This window comes from Pocillopora verrucosa, chromosome 7, assembly GCF_036669915.1.
Source record: "Pocillopora verrucosa isolate sample1 chromosome 7, ASM3666991v2, whole genome shotgun sequence".
Taxonomy (NCBI): Eukaryota; Metazoa; Cnidaria; class Anthozoa; order Scleractinia; family Pocilloporidae; genus Pocillopora; species Pocillopora verrucosa.
In genome coordinates, this window is record NC_089318.1 from 11,295,177 (window position 1) to 11,319,247 (window position 24,071).

At 37.4% G+C, this 24,071-nt stretch overlaps 2 protein-coding genes across 3 annotated transcripts; one reads left to right on the plus strand and one right to left on the minus strand.

Moving 5' to 3' along the window:
- Positions 1–7,584: 7,584 nt before the first annotated feature.
- On the minus strand, positions 7,585–15,197 carry LOC131792558 (uncharacterized). 2 transcript variants are annotated; one of them, XM_059109965.2, is made up of 10 exons: positions 14,811–15,197; positions 14,065–14,128; positions 13,394–13,455; positions 12,939–13,022; positions 11,654–11,685; positions 10,652–10,702; positions 9,301–9,402; positions 8,732–8,842; positions 8,528–8,621; positions 7,585–8,019 (listed from the first exon to the last, which is right to left on the minus strand). In XM_059109965.2, the coding sequence occupies exons 1-10, from the start codon at positions 14,973–14,975 to the stop codon at positions 7,990–7,992; spliced, it is 795 nt and encodes a 264-aa protein (XP_058965948.1). In that variant the 5' UTR covers positions 14,976–15,197; the 3' UTR covers positions 7,585–7,989. The 2 variants fall into 2 exon arrangements, with proteins under 2 accessions (XP_058965948.1, XP_058965950.1); XM_059109967.2 differs by having other exon boundaries at positions 7,591–8,019; positions 9,301–9,399; positions 14,811–15,189.
- A 275-nt stretch (positions 15,198–15,472) lies between these two features.
- LOC131792560 (uncharacterized) lies at positions 15,473–23,776 on the plus strand. Its single transcript, XM_059109968.2, has 3 exons — positions 15,473–15,604; positions 22,109–22,234; positions 22,888–23,776. Exons 1-3 carry the CDS (start codon positions 15,560–15,562, stop codon positions 23,017–23,019), a joined length of 303 nt encoding a protein of 100 aa, XP_058965951.1. The 5' UTR covers positions 15,473–15,559; the 3' UTR covers positions 23,020–23,776.
- Positions 23,777–24,071: the final 295 nt, after the last annotated feature.

Consider the following 24,071-nt stretch of genomic DNA (forward strand, 5'->3'; position numbering starts at 1 on the left):
GTATAATGTTATTATGTTAAATATTGTTTACGCAATTTTCTTGTCACAGGTGGCCCAAGCTTACGTCTCGAGAAAAAGCCAACGATTAATTTATGAACGCGTCACGCGTTGTGTGACTCGATGTTAAGTTACGAGAGGAACTGCACATTATAAGGAATAGTACAGGGAACGAAGTATGGTCGATTTATAACGATACATATTTCGAAATATGAACATTTTTCTCGTAAAATCAATAAAACTTACGCATACCCTGTGTATCCGTTGTATTTTTTGGCGATTTCTGCCGTTTTAAGCTTGCTTTACCATCACTGTTATTCACGTCATCTACTTTTATTACGTTGGTAAAATCTGTACAGACATCACACCAACAATCTCGTGCGCAAAGTAAGAAGACTATATTGAAGGCTTGGAATAATATTACGATTGATTTTCATCAAGAAATGGGCCAGGAATATTCCACAATAGTGCAAGTAATCGTGAAGGCGGATCGCAGAAAAGCGATTGCGTGACGCTCGGTGAGCTGTAAGGTGACATGTTATTTTATACCAGACGTAAAAACTCTTCAGATTCTTAGTCTGCATTTTGTACCCACTCTGCAGTCTGCAGTCTATATTTTGTATTCGGTCTGCAGTCTACTGTCTGCATTTTGTACTAACAGGTATCCGTGGCACCAATACAGTTTATTTTTGGTTACAATTATTTATTAACACACATAATCTACCACAAAATACCTGTGAGTAAGGTAATTCGACATTTTCGTTCTTTCCCACATTAATATTCTTCTCTCCTTTTGCACCAATACAGTTTATTTTTGGTTACATTTATTTATTAACACACATAATCTACCACAAAATACCTGTGAGTAAGGTAATTCGACATTTTCGTTCTTTCCCACATTAATATTCTTCTCTCCTTTTGTAAGAATTTAGAAATCACTCACAATGTTTCAAGTAATCCACCCACCCTACAAAAAAGTAACTCTTGCATGCATAGCATGCCTATGTTTTGAAATAGGTGTATGCCCTTGGCCAGACTTGAGCTCACTATTTCAGTATACTAGTCCGACACGCGTAGTATCACTACACAAGGATCCAGTACCATCCAGGTATCCCAGTTACCCTGATCACAGGGTCTAGTTTTGTTCTGGCTTCCACATAAAATCTTGCTAGGTTTTGGTCTAATTCCTTACTGTTCATTTTAAGAAGTGGTGTTGTGATGTTTCTTTCCTGACACCAATCTGTGTAAACAATTATTTTGACATTGAGAAAAGAATTTTTTTTTCCAAATAAATCAATCTCAGACAACTTTTGCTTATTGAGTTCGTTAATTTCGAAACAAAGCAATGGCTTCTTACCTTGAAATAATTTCACTACCCATTTTGTGTTTCTTTTAGTCGCGTTCGACTGCGACTGCTCAAGTAGTTTTGTCAATTCGTTTTCGACATAGAAACGTGATTTTCTTTCTTTCTCCTGTTTATCGTAACTGTCCACAGCCTCGACAAGACTTTTTTCGAAATCTTCGCTCACCCAGTCAGGTAAAATATCGTCTAAATTTTCAAAACTTTCCATTTTAGAATAACAGAGAGCAAAAGTTTTAATGATGACGTCATCTATGCGTCTGTCCTCTAATAGATCATAAGTGAAAACCAATCAGAATGCGTGCATAACTGAGCTTATTATATAAACAATAATATACAATGGTATCTTCACACCTTAAAGGCGCAAAAAAGTTCAAAGTCTGGCTAAACAGTTCAAGGAATTGTTCAGTCTGTGTCCGAATCACTTTCAGTGAAATGGAATCGTCGTTTCCGAGGTTTAACCATGTTTGTTTTTAATTTCGGCGTAGAATCGCTTGAGCAAAGTTTTAAGCCGGGTCAGCTCGTAATTTTCGATTTCATTGGCAATTCCCTTCTCTAAACACCACTTTTTCCAAAACTACAACCAAAAAGCAGTGCTTTTAGCAGTGTTTTCGTTGTTAGAGCTGTTTTTCGTTTGCAATTTTTCAAATTTTCAAATTTTGTTGCGACGTCTAAGGCTCCATTTGATTGGTTATCTGTGAGTTTCTTTGATTATTGACCAATTAGAATGTCTGGTTTGTTACTTCCTTTGCACTAAATTAACCCCCTTCTGCTCTGAATTACCTGAAAACTGCATTTATCTCAACCAATCAAAACTGAGTAATTTTTAATGTATATCATTAACAACAGAACAGAGCACAGTCAAGGCTTCTCTATTTGTTAAATAGAAAATTTGCACTAGTGCACACATTGAGCATAGATCTACGGAGGGGGAGGGGGAGGGGTGAAGACTGGGCACAGTGAAACCAAAGGTGCTGGTCCGCTGGAGGCTGGCAAAAATTGCAGTGCAGTTGAAATTAACAAATTCTGCATTATAATTAAACACCTGGGACGAATTGGCGTCTTCTGGCATGGTTTTCTATGGTTTTTAAAATGTCTTAACTATTCTGACTAGTTTCTGGAAACTAGTTGCACTAGTCTGTATCCAGCCCTGGGCCAGAATGTCTTCTCATCAAGTAGCAAGGCAGGTCCTTGGAACCAGCAACTTTCAGCGGATAAGTTTTTCAGGTCCAGGCCGCTTGTTGCGTCGTCAGCGGGGTTTTATTCTACTGGTACATGTCGCCACTGAGCTGGGTCCGATTTCCGTTGAATTTGAATCGGCTACTCGATTAGCAACAAATGACTTCAGTCGTCTTGAGTGACCCTGGATCCAGTATATTTCGTCCATACTGTCTGTCCACAGGGTGTGTTGACTTAGTGGAATTTCTAGCTTCTCAGGGACCGTTTCGGCTAACCGCACTCCGAGTACTGGTGCCATTAACTCAAGGCATGGGATGCTGACGGATTTAATCGGTGTTACTCTTACTTTGGCTGTCACTAGGGCGACTGAGATCTGTCCACTCACGTGTTCGTATCTGGCACAGCTTACTGCGGCATAGGCAAGTCTTGACGCGTCAACGAATGTCTAAAGTTAGACGTCTTCCACTGCTTCCTCGTGCTGTCGGTAGCAATGTGCGATTATGACCTGTAGAGCTTCAGGCAACTGTTTGGCCCACTGATGAGTGATCAACTTTAAATCGTCAGGAAACTCTTCATCCCATTCAAGACCTCGCAACCAGGCTTCTTGTAAAGCCATTTTTGCTCTGATGATGTATGGCGCCAAGAGCTGCAATGGATCAAACAGTGCAGCAATACGACTTAACAGGCATCGCTTCGTGTAAAAGGACAGGATGACTTCCTTGATAACAAACGTGACAACAGCTTCACTCGCATTCTAACGGACTCCTAATGTCTTGACACTTGGTAGTTCTGAGTTGTCAAGCTTTACTCCAGTTGCTCGATCCTCTTGTGGGATTTCTTCTAGAAGCTCTGTTCGATTACTACACCACTTTTGGGCATGGAAACCAGCGCTACCCAGGACCTTTGTCAATTCTTCACGGACGAGAACGACGTCTTCTACAGTTTCTTCTGAGTGAAAGATATCATCCATATACATATCTCGAAGCAGGACCATAGCTGCTGCTGGGTAGTTCTCTTTAAATTCTAGGGCGTGGCTGCGAAGCACGAACTGGGCTAGATAAGGGGATGCTCTGTCTCCAAAGGTTGAACGGACTGCTTCATAGACATCCACAGGCTTTGTGAGATCGAGATCTCTTCATAACAGTCTGTGATACTTGCGGGCTTTCTCAGCGAGGACCACTTGGGGAAACATTTCCTTGATGTCCGCTACTAGGGCGACAGGTCTCAGTCTAAATCGTAGAAGTATCTCCAGGACATCTCGTTGAAGTTTAGGCCCAGTAAGCATCGCATCATACAAGGAAACGCCCTTGCAACGTGCAGCCGAGTCAAATACTATGCGTACTTTAGTGGTCTCACTGGAAAGTGTGGAAGGTACCAGCTTGGACCGTCCTCTGCCTCGTAAGATTCTAACTGCCGAATGTAGCCCTTCTCGACATTCGCATTCATTGCTTCTTTGCAACGTCTCGCAACTTCTGGCTTCTTGAGGTGTTTTTTCCCAAAGAGAACAAACGTTTCTCTGCTTCTTCTCTATTGTCAGGTAAGGAGGGCAACCCTTCCTTTCGTAACGGCCCCCGATCCATCGTCTTGACTTTTCGACCTTTGATATAGCTAAGATCTCCTCCTGATTCAACTGACTATCGTCTGAATTTCTAACTCCAAGTGAGTCGATCTCCCACATTCCTCGTAGTTGTTCATCGAGACGGGTCTCGCACAAGGTCTGGATCCGAAAGGTTCTGGCGTGGGCAACCCTTTTAGCTGACGAAAGGGCGGGTAAACGTCCAACACAGGTCCACCCCAATAGCGTTTTTCTTGCTTCTGGCGCTCCAATTCGACCATAACATTCTGTCAAGGCTAACGTAAGATCAGGATGGTCTGATCCGATCAGAATGTCAGTCGTTTTCCTTTCAGAGGCTTTAGGAAATGGAATTTTTTTAGGTGTTCCCATTTGACCTTGTGCTGATTTCAGTCTGGAATAGACAAGCCTTGACACATTTCAGTCAGTGTCCATGCTTCAACAGTAGATTGAGTCTCCCCATTGAGACTCTTTATCGTCAGCGGGACTTTCTTGCTTTTGAGAGGAATACAACTGTCTGTCAAGGTTGTCGATCTGAGGGTTTGTTCATCAGTCTCGAGGCCAAGGGCTGTTAAGATGTCATCTCTGACGTAAGTTGAATCATCTGACCCGTCGTCTAAGAAGGCATTGACTTGGATGCTTTGACCCTCCGGGCCTATAAGCCATACAAAAACTGTTCGCAATATAACATCCCCTGCAAACTCAGAGTCGCCGAAAGCGCTTCGTGTTTTTACAGCAGTGTCTACACGTTCAGGCGGATTAGATCGACGTACGAAGTGCAGATGGAAGTGATGGGTGCCTCTACAATCATTGATACCACAGCGATTGTTTTCCGGACAATTCTTCCCCTGATGGCCTGATCTCAAGCAACGATAACAAAGTTCATTCTTTTTTGCGATTTCCTATCTATTCGCAATGGATGTTTCACTCCGGTTCTTGCATGAGGTTACTTGGTGAGGTTCATGACAGACAACACATTTGGGTATGGGCTCACCAGTAAAGTTGCGAATTGTTCCTTTCTCACGCTTGTATTTCTTAGACCCGATTTTATCTTCTTTCTTTTTCCTTGTTCGCTCCTTAACTTCTTCGACGTCCATACGATAAACTACTTGCTTCTGTAACCATTTAGAAAATAAGAATAGTCCATCCTTCCTGTGCAACCACTCTTGGTACGCGATAAGAGGAGACTCTGATAACTTTTGCTGCACTGCGATGTAAAGCGCAGATACTCCCGCTAACTCTTGATGCTGGTCGCTATCCTTAAGCTTAGCCACAACGTCAGTTAAACGATCTGAGAAAATCTCCAACTCCTTTAGGTTAGTCTCTTCGACAGGAGACGCACGCAAAACGGCTTCGAGGCGACGTTGCAAAAGTCGCTTTTCACCCCCGTACTTCTCATCAAGTTTCTCCAAGGCAGGTAATTTAGTGTTACCAACTGAGTTGAAAACGTAAATTGGCCATCGTAAAGGGTAAAAAAGCTGATGTTTCCGTTAGCCCTTCGTCAATCGCTCTGAGGAAGGGCTAACGCTCAAAACCCCCTTCATTCATTTCTACAAGGCAGTTTGATATTGTCTAGATGTGTAGCCTTACCGCTCACCAACTCCTAATAGCTTGCCAGACAGAGAATTCTTCAACATCATCATCTTTGGTTTTAGCTGGCACTTTCATCCGATCGACGAATATTTCAAATTTCGCTTTCCAATCGTGATAAAGGTCTTTATCTCCGCTGAAGACGGTTAAAGCGGGTTTCTTGATTCCTTTGAACAATCCGTCAAAATATTTCGAGTCGAATTTGCCTTTGTCTAGTTCGTCTTCTTCAGTTTCTTTCTCTTCCGAGTTAGAATCTTTATTGCTGAATTTAGGAGCTGATTTATTCCCTTTTTACTGAGCAGATTTCGACAGTAATTCGACGAACTTCTGTGCTGAGCTGACAACTTGCGAATCATCAAACGATTCCGGACTCCGATTCCGACTTTCCTTTTCGTCAACTTTGCAAACTGCATCGGCGACCACGGAAATTTGTCCTATTACTGATGGCGGTTCATCTGCACGGCTCTCTAAATACTCCTCAAGAGTCGACGCTGTCCTCCACTTCGCTCTGCAAATTGTCTAACCATTCTCCTGATTCTGCTCGCTTAGTCACATCATCGCTTTGCAAGGCAATTACGTCTTGCGTTGTTTTACACGCATCTTGTAATGCTTGAAAAACTCTTTCCTTTACGGTTCGTGGCACCGTTCTACTACCTTTCTAGCTAATAATATCATTTACCTTCTATGAACTCTTCGTAACGGCTCCTTTGGACGCTGCCCATCTTCGAAGAAGATACTCGACTTGCTGCGAAGTCCATGTTTCGATGTCCTCTTTGCTGATTTCCGAGGGCGTTTTGGATCCCACTTTCGACGCCATTCGAAGAATCAACTGTAATTGATCCGGCTCGAAGGACCAAAATGTGTTTCGACGATAAATTCTACAACTATCACAAAATTCGAAACGAAAACGCAGCGACTTAAGGTACTGTTTCTTTGGCTGAACTCTACGACTGCTGAACAACAACTAACCAACTGACACAACCGATTCGAATATTAATTAGTTAAGACTTAAATTCTAGCATGCAGCGTTTTGTTCGGCCGTCCCAACGGACGGCGTTAATGTTAATGACCAAACGTTGGCCGGAACAGCCCCAGTTTTGTAACTTGACGAAACCCTCGCCGGGACTGCACCCCATTCCCAAAAGCAGTCATGGCCGAGCTTAACTCGCATTTTGCGCGAGGTGAGGAAGTCGGTGATCCAAGAGATGAAAGCCTCAGCCAAAAGTTCCCGTTTTGACTAACGCAGTCAGAAGTTTACTCAGTTGATCGGAAGCATTATGATTAAGTGCTTAATTGTTCAGAACGAAAGTCTCGTGAAATTGTTTGGTTTAGCGTTCTAACAAAAAAATGTTTGATCTTCCCGGGTTGGCCAGCTGGCATGCCTACCAATATGGGTCAGTAGCGATCATATACGCATTTTCGTTAGAGTTTACTTGAAAGAGAATGGAGATAAGAGAGAAAAGAGAGTGGAGAGAACAATGAGAAGAGAAGACAAGGAGACTGTAGACGGTGTGCAGTAGGGTAGAGTCACAATTCCGTTGTTGAAGAGGTATCCTGTGAGAGCTTAAGATATTAACCAGAGTTACACCGAATGAAATACGCTTGGATGTAAGTGGAATTGTGTACTGGAGAACCGAGCAGTTAAAGAAGGCAGAAAAAGACAATTCGAGAGTCTTGGTGCTTTTCGCCGGGCGTGGTGTGCTCGATAGCTAGTCCCCGCCACACCTCATTGATGGTTTAGTATAAACTACGGTGTTTTACAAGGATTTCTAGCTCTGTGAAAAGCGTAACTACTTTCGAACTAACGAGTCTTCTGCTCACATTCGCTGAACAGTCCATCCACTCGTAAAAACTCGTGGAGAGCTGAATGAATTAACCCTGTAGGGTACAAGTGTATTCTAGTCTTTTTATTCTTATCCCTTGTCTGCCTGATATTCTAGTGACATTGTGCGGAAAAATTCTGTATCATCACTCATGGGAGTTAAAGGGTGAAAACTACTTGAAAGCTCTGAAGAATGTCAATGATCCGAGTGAATGTATAGGCTCAAATTAAAAACGTCAAATATCATATTTCAAACATAACTTGTTGACAGAACTGAGATCTAACACATCTTTTAATACATTATCCATGTCAAAACAGATACCACGTAAGTTGTAGAATATAAGATAAAAATGAACAAATAAATAATAAATACAACAAATAAATAGCATTTGTTAACAGTGTAAACCATTCCAATGTTCATCAGCCTATGTACAATTTAATCACCGCTCTACCCAATTACACACTGTTTCATAGTAGATCTAACAGCCTGGTGACAACCTGTAAGGAATGAACATAAGATAAAACCCTGTCAACTTAACTTTAAGACAACAGATGAGAAAAGAGATGTCACGAAATGCGAAGACACCCCGGAATGTCTGTATAGGGCCTGCTAACCCAGGGAGTAGTCAATGAAAAGCACGCAACTACTTGTTCCTTGGGAGATCAACGGAACATTAAATTAGGAAAACTATTCAGTGTGTTCCTTTTTCATCAATCTCTTTTTGCTTCTGATCAATTCATCATTTAAAATCATTAAATCATTGGAAGCTTCAAAGAAAAATGTGTAATTTCAGAAGGTTGATAGAACATTTATAAAAATGCAGCATTCCTATGTCCACGTTTAAAAATTCCCAATACACAGTCACCGATATCGCTTCGCTAACATCAGTCACTTCATAGTAAGACTCTGAGAACTCAGAATGTCTTATCAGGCATAAAATCATCTTTCTTCATTAGTGCTATTTTGTTCTTCTCCTACCCTTAGTATCAATACGACAATACTTACGAGAGCTTTCTCACCCACTGGTCCCTTTCTTTTAGAAACTTTGACAATGATGGCAGAAAGAGAAACGATTGCCATGTACATGCCGCTCACACTCCTGAGGTAAAATAGAAAAGTTCCAGCCTAAGAAAATCTTGTCTTAAGAATAGCATCAATACTGTCTGAACAGCTCTTCACAACATTCACAATTTCTGGTAATTTATTTACCTGCTGCATCTCTGCCACTCTGGCTCCACACCTTTACTTGTTGCAGCTTTCAATTGCATCCACCAGCGTTTGACCATTTCCCTGATCATGTCCAGTCCAGCAATAATGTAACTATAGAATAAAAGTTTAACACTAATCACTTTACAGCCACTCAGCTAACTTTGCATGCCTGTTACCTACTTCATGGTAATTACTACATGTGACTTGAAAACAAGACCTTCATCTACTGTTTCTACTTTGAGTATGTATTGCAAGTACTTCTCCTTAATGTGAGTTATTAAATTATTATTCATGAAATAAAATTGACTTTTAGAAATACCCATGTTTTCACATCTTTTTTCTGCATAGTAGTGATTCTCTAGTTTTAAAAATTAAGTCCTTTCATTTGTCAAATCATTTTACATCATATTTTCATTTCCAGTGGTAACCTTTCAGAAAATATCAGATGCCTTGGTAAGTCTTGAAAATTACAACTGTGTGAGGATGTGCAAAGATTACATTTTTGGGGGTTAACCATAAATAAATCTTTCCCTAACAAGTGAGTTCACTGAATAGGTGCCATAACTCACTCTTCGAATTTAGATGTAAGGAGTCTCTCAAGTGCAGGTAAAATTTCTAGACATGCCCCCATTGACAAGGCCTGTCCTTCGGGTGACACATCACGCACTCTGCTGACAAGAAAAACATGTTGTCATGACATTGAATAAATTTAAAGCCATTTGTTTTTCTAATTTCTAGTCAATTATTGTTCAGTACTTTCCTTTTGATGTGGAACCTCAAAAAGGTATATTTTGAGGAAGGAAAGACAACAAACACCACTGAATTTTTTAAGAAAGCTCTACAGCCCAGTTCCGATTCATAACAAACAACCAACAGCTATTGAGAAGTAAATTTTTTCTGCAGAAATTTATTCAGCAATCTTGCTTGGTTGGTCCATGACATGGCTACAAGAACTGAGGAACAATAGTAAATATCAAGGATATTTTTGTGTTCATAAGCCTGTATGAAAACTGTCATTTCTTAAAAGAGTTTAAAAAGATCTATCTGATAAGGATAAAGAAATATAGAAAACCCCTTCTGAAGCCTTGAAAAAACAGGAAATAAATAAAATGTCAACTGTTTCACATGCCCACTTCCCTCAACGAAATAGGAAAGTTACTCCCTGGTTTTTCTAGTCAGATGAGTTGGCTTTACACAGGCTAATAGAACATCTCTAAATCTGAAAACAAATCCTTGGAAACAAGGAAAGAGTGTGTAGGCTATCTGTGGGCTTTCCTTAGGTTGCCTTTATAACAATTTCACAAAATTTGCAAAGTTTCTGCATTAAAAACACCACATCTTCATAATCTTTTCAGTACAGGTAATCTCAGGATTTCAAGTGGCATTTTGTTAGTAAGGGCCTGTAAGGCATGAGTTGTTGATCCCAACTTGTACCTTTATAGCTCATAGTACCAATTAGTAAAATCTTTTCAGACTTCTTTTCCACAGTGTCATTTCTCTACTTAAATGTTACTGGGGTCAAAATATTATTTATTTCATTTGACTGTAAATATACTTAAGTTTTCATCTAAAACTACAACTAACTTTCTGTGGACTCAATATACCCCCGCTAATGCCCTGATCTCCTCCTCTTGCTATGCAGAAAAAAATTTTATTTCTATAGCATTCCCATGTTTCTACAATGAAAAAACCCAGCTAGTTTCAAGTGTTTTATAGGGAAAGAAACAAGACAGACAAATTTGCCATGTATAGAAAAAAAGGTTGCAGTGTTACTCAAGGGAGTGACACATTTGCCTCTGTGTCATACCTTGAGTAGAAAAAGGGCAATCTTACTTAGCAGATGCACAGCATGTGATTAACACACATGCAAAACTAGTTACTTAACACAACAGTTTTGTATTTTCTTCCACACACATGTACCTGCATGTCAGAAATGGCATGATGTCAACCAGCACTGCATCATCTTTCAACCTAAATGATTAGAAGTGCATACAAATAAAGAAAAACCCCAGATAACTTGTTCATCAGTCTCATAGGTGTCTCTGGAGGGTTAGGGTTACCACCATCTGACACTAATGTGCTAGTGGTTGTGGTGGCAAACTGGAGAATCTAGATTTTCAATAGTGGGTGTAGAGATTAGTAGGTTTTCAGTAGCCAATCTTCTGACTCAGTCTGTTAGGGTAGATAAGTGTAGTGTAAGATAATCATGATAAAATGTAAATATTTGTATTCATCTTCAATCTTAGAATTCATGTACATTTATTACTTATTCCTCCACTTCATCTTTTAGCCGTATTTAGAAGTGGTTTTCAAAGGTGACAAAGTTTTTGGTTGGCTTTAGTTAGTAACTGCAAGTTGAGTTTAGAGTTAGTAACTTCAATTTGCAATTTTGGTAATGTTGGTTTGTGGAATATGAATTTTTCTTATTTTCTCACAACATTTTGGCCTCTACCAGAAAAAAAAAAACTATATTAGGTATACTATCCACTTGCTTTTACCCAAAAGAGCAACCATAAAGCATAGTAACTATATGCCATGTCTCACTAAATGCAATACTACCATCGATAACATGGTAGAACTAATGCCCAGAAAAACAACAGATATCACTGCATTTTGACTTTACCAATTGAAAAAGATTGTCTCAAAATGTCAGCAGTTCTTATCTGTACTTGTACATAATTGCAACATACCCTTGTGCCACAATCTGAATGGTGTGAACAGTGAATAGTGAGCCCATGTAAATTCAAGTGACAAGAGAGAGGAAAAAATCAGTTGAAACACTAGGTAAGCAGTGTCTACTTAATGACAGCTTGAAACACCAGAACAATTGCCTAATCATTTTGGTGCTGAAGTGCTGAGGCTGGGTTGGAATGTACAAAGACCCGACAGTCATCCAGGTAAATTGCATGCCACATAGCTTACCGCAGGAGATACTCTATCAAAGCATTGGTGTCCTGTTTTAAAACATAAAGTAAGGATACTTATTGGACAATCAGACATGGTTTTATGCTACTCTGCTTTACAGATTTAATGAATGTAACTGAAGAAGTTACAATTCCTAGACCCAACATTTATAATCGTAACTTCTTTGTGAATTGTAACTTCTTCGGTTACCTTCATTAAATCTGTAAACCAGAGTAGCATCAAACCATGTCTGATTTTCCACCTGGTTGCCATGTGAACTTTAATATAACTTATTGGACAAAAACAAAACACAAAAAAATTGCCTCACTACATGCACTGTACATTAAATTTGACCATAAAAATGGAACTGAATGCACAAGGCTTTGATAGATCAAAATTTGAAAATGCCCTTTTGTCTGTTGTAACTCAGAACTTGAATGTGAAGTTTTCTTACACTGCAAGTAGTTTGTTTACATTTTGCACCTTCAAAGCAGTCTGCTTGAATCAACCACAATTTACCCTACATGTAAATTTACTAGTTAAAATGGAATTGGACTCAGAATTGATTTAAAGTAAATGGTCTCCCTGATTCTCTTCTGAAAAATCAAAATACCATAAAAACCTGCAGATAAGCCACACCTTTTTTTAAAAAATTGTTGCTAGAAATTGGAGGGTGCAGCTTATCTGCAGGAACATTTGAAAAAGGTGTTGTGAATGTCAACGCCAATGTCCACTTTTGCATCCAATCTAATGCCTGGTTACTAAGCTTTGAATGTTCCGCTCCTGTTCTTGTTGTAATGCAAAAATCTATGGAAAAACCTGTGTTGAATGAAGACATTCCTGTCAACAATTCAATCATATGTCAAAGATCATATGCAAATTCCTATGAAAGATCAATCATATGTCAAAGTTGGTAGAAATGATGTTCATTATATTAGAGTGCTAAAATTGTGGGTAAATTAAGACTTTGAAGTATTTTCCATTGCAATGTTAATAGTGAGTTACGTTTGATTAACAGTGAATGAAGAAGACATCTCACGACTCGACTTCGGATTTCTTTTGATTTCTTTCAAAAAACTTTTTTTCCAAAATTGAGCAGCTAAATTCAGGGTGTGGCTTATTTGTGGGTGCAGCTTATCTGCGGGTTTTTATGGTACCATTGATGGGACAATAAACCCAACTTATTTCTAGACACTGGTTTATTCACAGAAATTTAATAATATAAAGTAATGCACTATTTTGTGTATTTTTCACAAGCATAGGGTGGGTAAATAGTCTTAATTTATATATCATTAACAAATACCTTGTGCCAAAGTGTTTGAGCTGCTTTCAATCTAAGAAGTCTGCTTTGTAAAACACTTATCATTGTCCCATGTCCCTTGGCAATCTAAATTTCATATAACAATAGGAGATATAATAAAAAATGAAGAAATCTCAATTACATTAAATCTTTCATGTTTCACCATGGTGGGAGTTGTATCAATAGTTACATGTGCTCTGTATTTTCTCTACCATACTCAGTTTTGCTCTACAGGAATTATTTGTTTTCTTCTAACCTGAATTACTTGAAATAACACACAAGGTATTTGTATGTAATTGGTTGGTTTGTTTAATACAAAATATAATAAAGGACCTTATTTCTCGTAACTGAAATTAATGACTTATCTGCATGCAAAAAGAAATATAATTTCATCCTTCAACTTCTACATTTTACAATATATTTAATGCCAGAGCTAAGAGAAAAGAAGGAAAACTCACCTCTTGAGCTTCATTTTCTGGTTGTAAGGAGCAAAGACTTTGACTTTTTGTGACTATCTTTTCTTAAAAAATTAAAAATACAGACAAAGACTTGAATTGCTATCATTGACACCATTTAGGTTCTGTATATAACTGACAAATAGTTAACAGTTATATGCTGACACATGTATGCAGAACAGAAGGTGAATGGTGGTGGTTAGGGGGGCTCAGTAAATTTCTATCACTTTCACCCAAACAAAGGTGAATATATATATATATATATATATATATTAATATAATACAGAAATAAAAAAAAATGTTTCTTTCTATCAGTTTACAGAAAAATGGTTAGGATTTCTCTCTGATATGTGATTTTGCCAATCAGCATGCAAAAAAAAGCAACATTTACCTGTGTGGTATATACTACTGACCATATACTACCTCAGGGTATTAGACAGAACTATAATAGGTAGCCAAAAGCTAACATGGATCTTACAAATAGTGTATGACCACAGTAATGTTTTTGAGTGCATATGTATACAGAAACACATACTGACACTTATTGACTAAATTTTTTTTTTTTAAGAAACACATCACATTCTTACCGTTACTTTCATCATTAAAAAAATTTCCCTGCTTTTAGCAAAAAACGTATGTTAGAATGTTTAAAGAGTATTCATCTGCACGCCTACCTTTCTTAGTTGTGATCACATGAGTTTTCAAGTCCTCTTGGGAAATATGTTTCCTGAATGAAATCTAGAAGAAGAAGTAACTTGTTTTACTTCAAATAACTTCTCTTCTGTTTAGTTTCATTTTCTATGTTTAAGTATGGAGAATATTTCACATATTATAATAAAAGAAGACCAAGACACCCAATATGTCTTTAATGTTCCTTTAGGTTCATTTATGAAAAGGTTAACACTTAATAAAGTAATGTGTAAATAAGATAACTTTTACCACCAAACTCAATATGGATGAAAGATTTTTCATTTTCATTCATTTTCCAAGAAACCATTGAAAACCCAGCCGATATTCATAACAAAATCATAACCTCACTGTAATGAAAAATTACAAATAATAAAGTATAATAATAATAATAATAATAATAATAATAATAATAATAATAACAGAAATCAAAGTGGCCATGAGCCTCTGAACTCAGAATAGAACGCTGAGGTCAAGCAACAGAATTTGTTTCAATCACCAATGATGGCTACATTTTAATACGCTATTATAAAAAATCAATGTTGTAACAGATGTTCTTCTCACTCAATCGAATCGAAGTCGATTGAGGTGTCCACCATACAACTTCTTTCAGCTGAAAAATTAGTAAAGTAAATTTCCACTCCATGGAAGTTTTTTTTTTGTATGTAGCAAGGGCGAGTAATTTAGTAAACGGGCCGCCTCTCAGTTAGCTTATGTAAACGCTGTTAGCCACCTTGACATCTGACGAAGAATGGACCAAGTTCAAGTTTTCTACGGTTCCGAAACCAGACACTGTATTACGACAATTTTCATCTATCCATCTGTATCGTGAAATAGCCCAATCATAGCGAAAGAAGCGAAGCTCACGATCATTTTTTCTGTTGTTTCTTACTGCCATTTCGAAATCGGCTGATCGCAAACATCATACCCAAATATGGTAGCAAGTCATAAACTGGTGCGCCTGGAACATATTTAAAAGTTTTGTTTACTTGCAGGAAATGGCGAGGGTTACACTTGCTTCCAAACATGAATCACGTAATCGGCCATTAGAATTCAGTAGAATAAAGTGCATTCAGTGCTCGGGATTAGTAAATTAGTGGTTTACAATTAGTCTGCGTCGCAGATTGAAGCGCTTCGAAATGAGAAGTTTCTGCTTTTTGGCACCTGTCCGACCTCCAGCCCTCAATTTTTAAAAGACGTTCGTTTTTACTCGAGTAAGCACTACATATAGAAAAGCCGGAAATGAAGCTTAATAAAAGCACTCATAAGGTTCGACTTTGTCTAGCTCTCCTTCCCAACCATTCTTAGATTCGGTACGCGGCCGCTCAAGGAGGTGCCAGTTTGGTTGCGAGTTGCCATTGTAATGATGGCCTGGTGTCTAAGGTGGGGCTTGGACACTTAGCCTTGACTAACGCTGTCGACCAATTTCAACGAGCAGACGGAGGAAACCAATTGAATGTGTTATCTGGACTGCGTAGTGACATGGCATTGAATTTCCGTATGGATTCGGTGGAGCTTTTGAATCAGGTTTGTGCGTAAGACTGAAAAATTGTAACGACAATTACTTCTGGAGAATCTAATCAACGTTTTTGTTATTGAGCAATGCGTATCCATTTTGCCCATCTGGACTACAGCCTTGTTTGAGTTTTCCCAAATAATTTAGTATGAGCTCCATTACGAACCATAACTTTTGCTCTTTAAACGGGTAAATACCAGTAACTAGCCATTCCACTCTTTTACGACATTATACTGGCCACACAATTCACGCGTTATGCGACAACGAAAATTATGTCGTAGTTTTCCACACGGTACCCGAAAGGTAACGCCAGTGAGATTTTTGATAAATCTAAGGCTTCTAGTCAAGGCCATTACTATTCTTGGCATTCCAAAATATTGCATATTTCAATGTATGCCATCTGATATTAGTTCTCCCGAAGCTTGCTTGTTTCGGCCCGCAAGACTAAAGCTACGTTCACACGGTACTGGACGAAATTTCGACCGGCCGAAAATTTCGACGGGACATTCTGTCAACGTGGAACCGTGCGAAAGTTTCGTTCTGTTCAGATTGAGTTGATAACCGGATGAAGTTTTTGACATTCGTCTATGGTTTTACCGTCTCCTCGTGCGCAGAACACTTCCTAACCCAATGAGGAATGGCTTCCCGAAAAAGAAAAACCAATTCGAATAGTAGCAGGTATAACGAATATTTCACCTGGACGGATGAGGAGACAGCAATACTGCTTAATGTTGCTTTATCATATACAAATGAGAAAACGAGTCAGGGAAAAGAATGGGAATTGATAAGAACAAGGTTTGAGGAATCACATGAGATTTTCTTCAAAAGATATCCAAAAAACAAGGAAGTATGCAATAAAGCTGTTTATAAAATAATTCAAATAGTATGCGCACTCTGATTGGCCATAAAACCATTTAACATGAGTGTATGTAAACATGGTTTTTGTTCCTCTTTCATTAGTTATTTTATAAAAGAAATGTAAAATGGTTTCTGTGTTTACATAGCCTGATGTAAACACTTGGGAGGTTGGGAGAACACTCGATAAGCTGGAAACCACTCTGCTTCGTGTCGTGGTTTCCTACACTTATCTCGTGTTCTCCCAACCTCCCGCGTGTTTACATCAGGCTATGTAAACATGGAAACCATTTTACATTTCTTCAATATTACCAAGGTCTGCAATCAGTAAACCAACATGCTCCATTTTTGTATAAAATTTTAAACACGGTATTTATCTTATTAACCTCACATCCATGTAGCCACACCTTTACTGCATGAAAATTTAGATGATTAAGGTGTCCACACCATGGCGGTGTCAAATTATTGGCTGCACTGGCTGAAAAATTGTCCTTGATTTTGGTGTCCAAATTTTTGAATGCTTGGGTGTCCAAATTTTCATACATTAAGTGTGATTCCATGTGAATGAAATGCTTGAACACATAAATTTTCCACTGTTTGAAAATTCATCTGGTATGGTGTGAACATTGCCTAATATGTTTTTACCCAAATTATAATAATATACATGGAAAAATTACTTAGTTCTGATTGGTTGAGATAAATGCAGTTTTCAGGTAATTCAGTGCAGAAGAGAGTTAATTCAGTGCAGAAGAGGATTAATTCAGTGCAAAGAAAGTAACTGATCAGACATTCTGATTAGTCAATAATCAAAGAAACTCACAGATAGCCAAATAAATGCAAGCCTTGGATGTTGCAACAAAATTTGAAATTTTGCAAATTTGCGAGCGAAACAATGGCCAGCATTTTAAGAAGGTTTTCTTTCGCTACCGCAGCTGAAAAACAGCTCAAACAACAAAAACACTGTAAAAAGCACTGCTTTTTGGTTGTCGGTTTGGAAAAAGTGGTGTTTAGAGAAGGGAATTGCCAAGGAGATCGGAAATTATGAGCCAACCCAGCTTAACACTTTGCTGGAGCGATCCAATGCTGAAATTAAAAAAAAACATAGTTAAACCTCGGAAATGACGATTCCATTTCATCAAAAGTGATTCAGACACAGACTGAACAATTCCTCGAACTGTTTAGCTGGACTTTGAACTTTTTTGCACCTTAAAGATGTGAAGATATCATTGCATATTATTGCTTTGATCGTACGCAGTTGTTTTGACTGCTTATGCTCAATTTGACAAGCGCTCTCATATTTTTCCATGTATATTATTAACTTGTAATTATACAATTTTTCCCGTGCAATTTGGAATAAACAAGCACTTGTTAATTTTTTTTAAAGACTACAAATTGCACTTGCCCTACTGGCTTGTGCAATTTTGTTGGTCTTTAAAGAAATTTACTTGAGCTTATTTATTCCAAATTGCACTCGAAATCATGTGATTACCTATACTAATATTCCTAACAATATACATGAAAGAATTACTCAGTTCTGATTGGTTAAGATAAATGCAGTTTTCTGATAATTCAGTGCAGAAGGGAGTTAATTTAGTGCAGAAGGGAGTTAATTCAGTGCAGAAGGGAGTTAATTCAGTGCAGAAGAGGGTTAATTCAGTGCAAAGAAAGTAAAAAATCAGACATTCTGATTGGTAGGTTTTCTTTCGCCACCATGGCTGAAAAACAGCTCAAACAAGGAAAACACTGTAACAAGCACTGCTCTTTGGTTGTTGGTTTGGAAAAAGTGGTGTTTAGAGAAGGGAATTGCCAAGGAAATCGAAAATTATGAACCGACCCTGCTTAGCACTTTGCTCGAGCAATCCAACACCAAAATTAAAAACAAACATGGTTAAACCTCAGAAACAACTATTCCATTTCATGGAAAGTGATTCAGATGCAGACTGAACAATTCCTTGAACTGTTTAGCTGGACTTTGAACTTTTTTGTGCCTTAAAGATGTGAAGATATCATTGCATATTATTGTTTTGATCATATGCGGTTGTTTTAACTAAACGCACAGTTTGAGTAAATTATTTTTGCACTTGATGCATGTACTTTGCTTATGCCTAATTATGATAAGCTATCTCTTATTTTTCATGTTTATTATTAACACGTAATCACATGATTTTCTCATGCAATTTGGAATAAATAAGCACTTGTTAATTTTTTCAAAGACCACAAATTGCACTGGCCCTATGGACTCATATAATTTTGGTAGTCTTCAAAAAAATTTACTCGTGCTTATTTATTCCAAATTGCACTTGAAATCATGTGATTACCAATACAAATAACCAAATCACTTTATCAGTGAAATTTTTCCTTCCATGAGGGTCTAAACTGCAGTTTTACAGTTGCACTATCCTCCATTCAGTACAGTGTGGTGTATTGTCTCAGCACAGAATGAAATTTGAAATTGATTATTTACATCAGTATTCACTTCTGCAATCCTTCACTTAGGAAATTTTTGCTTGGTTGAATTTCAGAATTTCTTTTGGTCAGAAAATAGTATAAAATAGAAAGTCAAAGACTGCATGTGGCCACTGATATTGCACAATTTTTATGACATTGGAAAGAACTAAAGGTTGTATAATGTTGCTAGATGGTAGTGTTGCAGAATATTTGTCTCACATGCAAAACAGAAAAGGTGCTTCATCCCACATATAATGAGTACTGTCTTCTATAAGAGAAAGATGATTCTAGAATATTTTATGTAACTGACTTTCAACCAATAGTTAAATGATAACGAATTATAGTTTTCACTATTACAATAATGATAACAATAGTAATATAATAATAGTTAAATGGGGCTAGCTCAAAAAACCTAATGGTTCCCCTATCCTCTGGTCTCCAACAGTGAATACTTATGCTTCTTTTAATTTTGCCTGTAAATTATAAATGAGTTCTTATTTCACTGCAATGCCATTTTTTTGCAACTTTTGTTTCATACAAAAAAGCATTCTGGGTTTTGGGATTTTCTGTCATTCCTCGTCTTCAGATATTCCGCCTTCCACTGATCTGGCATTGCTCTGTTCCATCATTATGTTGCATGACTTAAGGTATTGTATTTCCCAGCTTGCTGGCTTTGCAAATTTAGTGGGATTTTGGGGCCTAAATTGCTGATTTAAATGGTAAAATGCTCTCTTTTCATAGGTAAAAAATTTCCTCAAAGGTTGCATGGTGTGCAGAGATGTTTATCATTGTTTGTAATGTCACAGTAAGAACTGAAAAGATGATACCTTTGAATCCATATCATTTGCTGGTTTAAGCAGTAAAATTCTCTCTTTTCAAAGGAAAATTTTCCTCTAAGTCTCATGATGTGCCCATTGCTCCTACTAAGATATTTTTGTAAGGAAAACTTTTGTTTTTATTAGTGCACAATCCTAAAATTATTGTAAGATGTTTGTCCTCTTCTGCTGTCTTTCATAGTATCATAGGAAGAAGTGAAAACATCATGTGCCAGTGGCTACAAGCCTGAAATCAGAAAAGGAGTGAACTTATCTGAGTGTCATGTGGGATTTTCAAATTACTAAGATACTATGAAACAAACAATAAGTAGCACCTGTAAACATTGAAATTCTATTGTTACACTCATTCCCTTACGTATTTCTCTTGATGACTTATGTGGCCTCTCCAATAGGAGGCAGTAGCTACAAAAAATATGTGTTTATCTGCTGGGCATAATTAGCTGATTCAAACTGTAAAATGCTTGCTCTTCAAAGAAAAAAATTTTCCTCCGAGTTTTCATGATGGAAAAATCACTTTTAAGATATTTCTGCAAGAAAAAGCTTTGTTTTTTCATGCAGCATCCTGAAATTATTGTGAGATAATAATAAACAAACAATAAGTAGCTCAGGGAAACACTGGGTCAAAAAGTGGGTCAAGATTGGAATTCTATTGTTGCCATCACTCACTCCCTCACTCATCTCAACAACATACCGTATTTACTTGTGTACAAGTTGAACTTGTATATAAGTTGACCTCCCAATTTTAAGGTCAAAAATCGGATTTTTCATCATTTCTAGTTGGAAGAAGTAAAATTCAGACAGATAGAAATTTCCCAAAAGTTAATCTCTTATTCCTGGGAATGTGTTGAAAATGAAATCTTGCATTTAACTAACCTTTATCTTAATGTTGAGTGTGAAAGTAGATTAAGTAAACCAAAGGAACACAGAATAGCTTCAAAGGATTGCGCGTAAAAAGCAAGACCGCAAGAGACAATGGCATTTGCCAGGTTACCAAGCTGGTGTAATCATTCAATGAAATCAAAAGTTCAGCATTGTAAACAACAGCAAAGCTGTATGAAAAAAATGTCTCTACAGTCGGAAGACACAATAGCCTCGCAAACTTTATTATTTCAAACTTTTTTGCGGACGAAGAATACGCTGAAAGTGATGAAACACAAACACAATTCAAACTGGTTTTATAAACTCAGTTTTCCTATGGACTTCAGACAATTGTTGTGCTAATTTCTTGTATTGCTTGGGTCTTTGTGTATGACTCGTGTATAAGTGGAGGGTGATTTTTTGGGCTGATTTTTTGGTCACAAAAGGTTGACAGGTCGACTTATACACAAGTAAATATTTTATGTGGCTATGCCTCTGATAGGAGACAGTAGCCACAAAAACCTGCCAGGAAATGCAGATAGGATAACAGTGGCTTGTACTTTTACATGTACCTATACATGAATGAACTTAATCTCTGGAATATACCAAGAAGAGTGTTACAAATCCTAAGCTAAGCTGTGTGATTAATGGCCCCATAGCAAGTTTGGCCATTACAAGTTTGTCCCTACCACTACAATTTTCTCTCCATTGAAAACAAGAATATCATGACACTTCTATCCTTATGGCAGAATTTGTTTCATATCATTTTTAGTTTGCTTGTTGTTATTTGATTGTTCACCTAAAAGGTAGGTTTTTCAACAAATCTGTGTTTACAAATTAACACTTGCTGCACAGCAAAAATAATTTTTACGACAGATCCCAGGACATAAGGATTTTATCTTGCTTGGCAAGCGATTGGAAAAATTATAACACATGCTTGGTTTCTATAAATGTTTTGGCCAAGTGCAAAATATGGCTGAAGTGAAGTTTCTTTGTTAGGGGTGATTTTTCAAGGATTGGTTGTTCGTCTTAATTTTGGGAAAACTTGTCACGGTAAAAACATTCGTATAAAGACACCTTCTGTACCATGAAATCCAACCTTAACTCTAAGGTGATTTGATTTGGTAGGCTATTTTGCTTAACTTTGCATCTAGCTGTTGAGAAAATGCCCCTTAAATTTATTTATATACAGTGCTATTTAAATAAAGATGTTTACTTGAAACAAGTGTTCCATGCTGAACCATATGTTATACGACAGTGACACTTTTGAAATTCTCCCCATTACCTGACATTAATTGCTGATTGACTACATAACCACATGGATAGAAAAATGAGCTCAAAACCCCATGACCTGCTTGCTTCAAATTCCTTTGGTTGGTTTGTTATGTGCCAATTATAGTATGTAAGGCATATGCATGATTTCAGTGATTTTCTTGAGAGTGTGTCGAAGGATGAAGCTCAAATTGGGCATGGAGTTGAATAATGAATAACTTAAGAAGTTCTCTGTATTCTCAACAGATAGGAGTGTTAGCATTCATTAATGGTGGAGAGGAGGGAAAAGCTCTTTACAATGCATTTGTAACTGGTAGAGTTTGCTATGAAGTTTACAAAAGACTTTCTGTTTCCCAAGCTGATGTCCTTAGGGTAGGTTATATAATGGTACTCAAGGAGTTTCAGTTTTGTTTCTTCTCTGATTTTATTCAGAGACATTTATTACAATGTGTTCTTACAGAGTTCAGTCACTATAGTTCTTAAGGATTAACAGGTAGTCACAAGTAAGGACTATAACACAAACCTACTGACTTCAGACAATAAGCTTTAAAAATCTTCCTACATGTCATGAAACTTTAGTGAGCCATTAACAGCCCAAGACATTGACAGCCCCTGAGTGTAACCTTTATAAATAGGATATAGCTCAACATTTATAAAATAAAAGAATTTTCAAATACTTGTACAAGAAATTTGAAAAATGTAGTAAAACAAAATCACTTCAAGTCTCAAAGTGCTCAAAGTTCCATTTAAGAGTTACATTTAGTACATTTAGTAGAATAAAAGAGAGATTTTATACTTTGGAACAAAAGACATGTTTAAGCAAACTTTTTAAGCATCATGCTCTTAAGTCCTGTACTTGAGTAGCATGTACATTTTTATCTTGAAAAATTGTTGTGTAGTTGTATGAGACTCTTTGCAGAGATGAAAAGCTGATTCATATTAGCCATGAATTGTTTTGTTCTAAATTCTAATTGCATCATTGCTGTAACTGGAACTCAAGTGACAGAATATTTCGCTGTTTTCAGGCAGAGACTGTAATGCGAATCAGTCAGTATGTGAAGAGTCACCCACAAGCAAGCCAAGCACAATTAAAAGCTGAAGTGGAAAAGGAAATAAAGATATTTGCACAGAAGGTTGCTCAACTTGAGGGAATGTAATGGTTGAATGGGTCAGATTCATTATGCAAATGTAATTATTAGTTGTTAACAAATCCCTTCAACTGGCTGTAAATGGTGTATTTGTACAATTTGCGTTTGTATTTAAAATTTGCTATCACTTCTAAAGAAAGTTTTTAAATACTTTGTCTCTAGTTCTTGAAAACAATTTCAAATAGATTTAATACTTTATCAATAGTTGGTTTATGCAAATGATGCAAATTTGTATTGGAATTGAGTGTATTGGAATTGAAAACTTATAGGGTTGATAAAAATTTGATGATTTGTTATTTCAGAAAATTTAGCATCAACTGTCAAAATGGCCTAATTTAAATCATCAGCTATGGAAGGTACTCTCCCTCTGAGACCTTCCTTATGCATCTCTGACATACTCCTAAGATTTTAAAGCTAATTTGGTTAGTATTGAAAACTACCAGTCAATGTTAAATCCAAACAATCACTCCAGGGTGATGTGCCTTATGCTCATTGCCAAGCTGTTTGGAGGTGTATATAGAATTTTAAAGCTAATTTGGTTATTACTGATAACCACCAGTAAATGTTCAGTCCAAACAACCTTCTCAAATGGATGTGTCTAATGCCTATTACTTAGCTATTTGGAGGTGTATGTAAAAAATTTTAAGAATAATTTAAGTACAGAGCTTTACCTGAGGTGAAAGGGTTACTGTAATGGCTGTAGCGGGTTTCTTAGTTAATTGTTTACTTGTCACTTGTTAAAGTAATAAATTGGTCACCCATGTTATGTTATGTGTGAATGCTTCTCTTTTGGTTCATGAACCTTTTGTCTATTCTCTGAATTATCTTGGCAAGTCCCCCACCCCCTCCGCTACCAATTTTACACCCCTATCCTGTTCTAGTGAATTATGAATGTACCTTGGCAGAGATACTTGAGATCAGGGGGTAAATTACCCAGTGAGCTGGCATTTAATAACAATACTCTTATATGGTGAACAGCAAAGCAAGCAGGTAGGGGTGTGGGATGTAAAAAAAACCAGAAACAAACAAAAAACCAGAGTCAAAGAGTCACCAGGTTCATT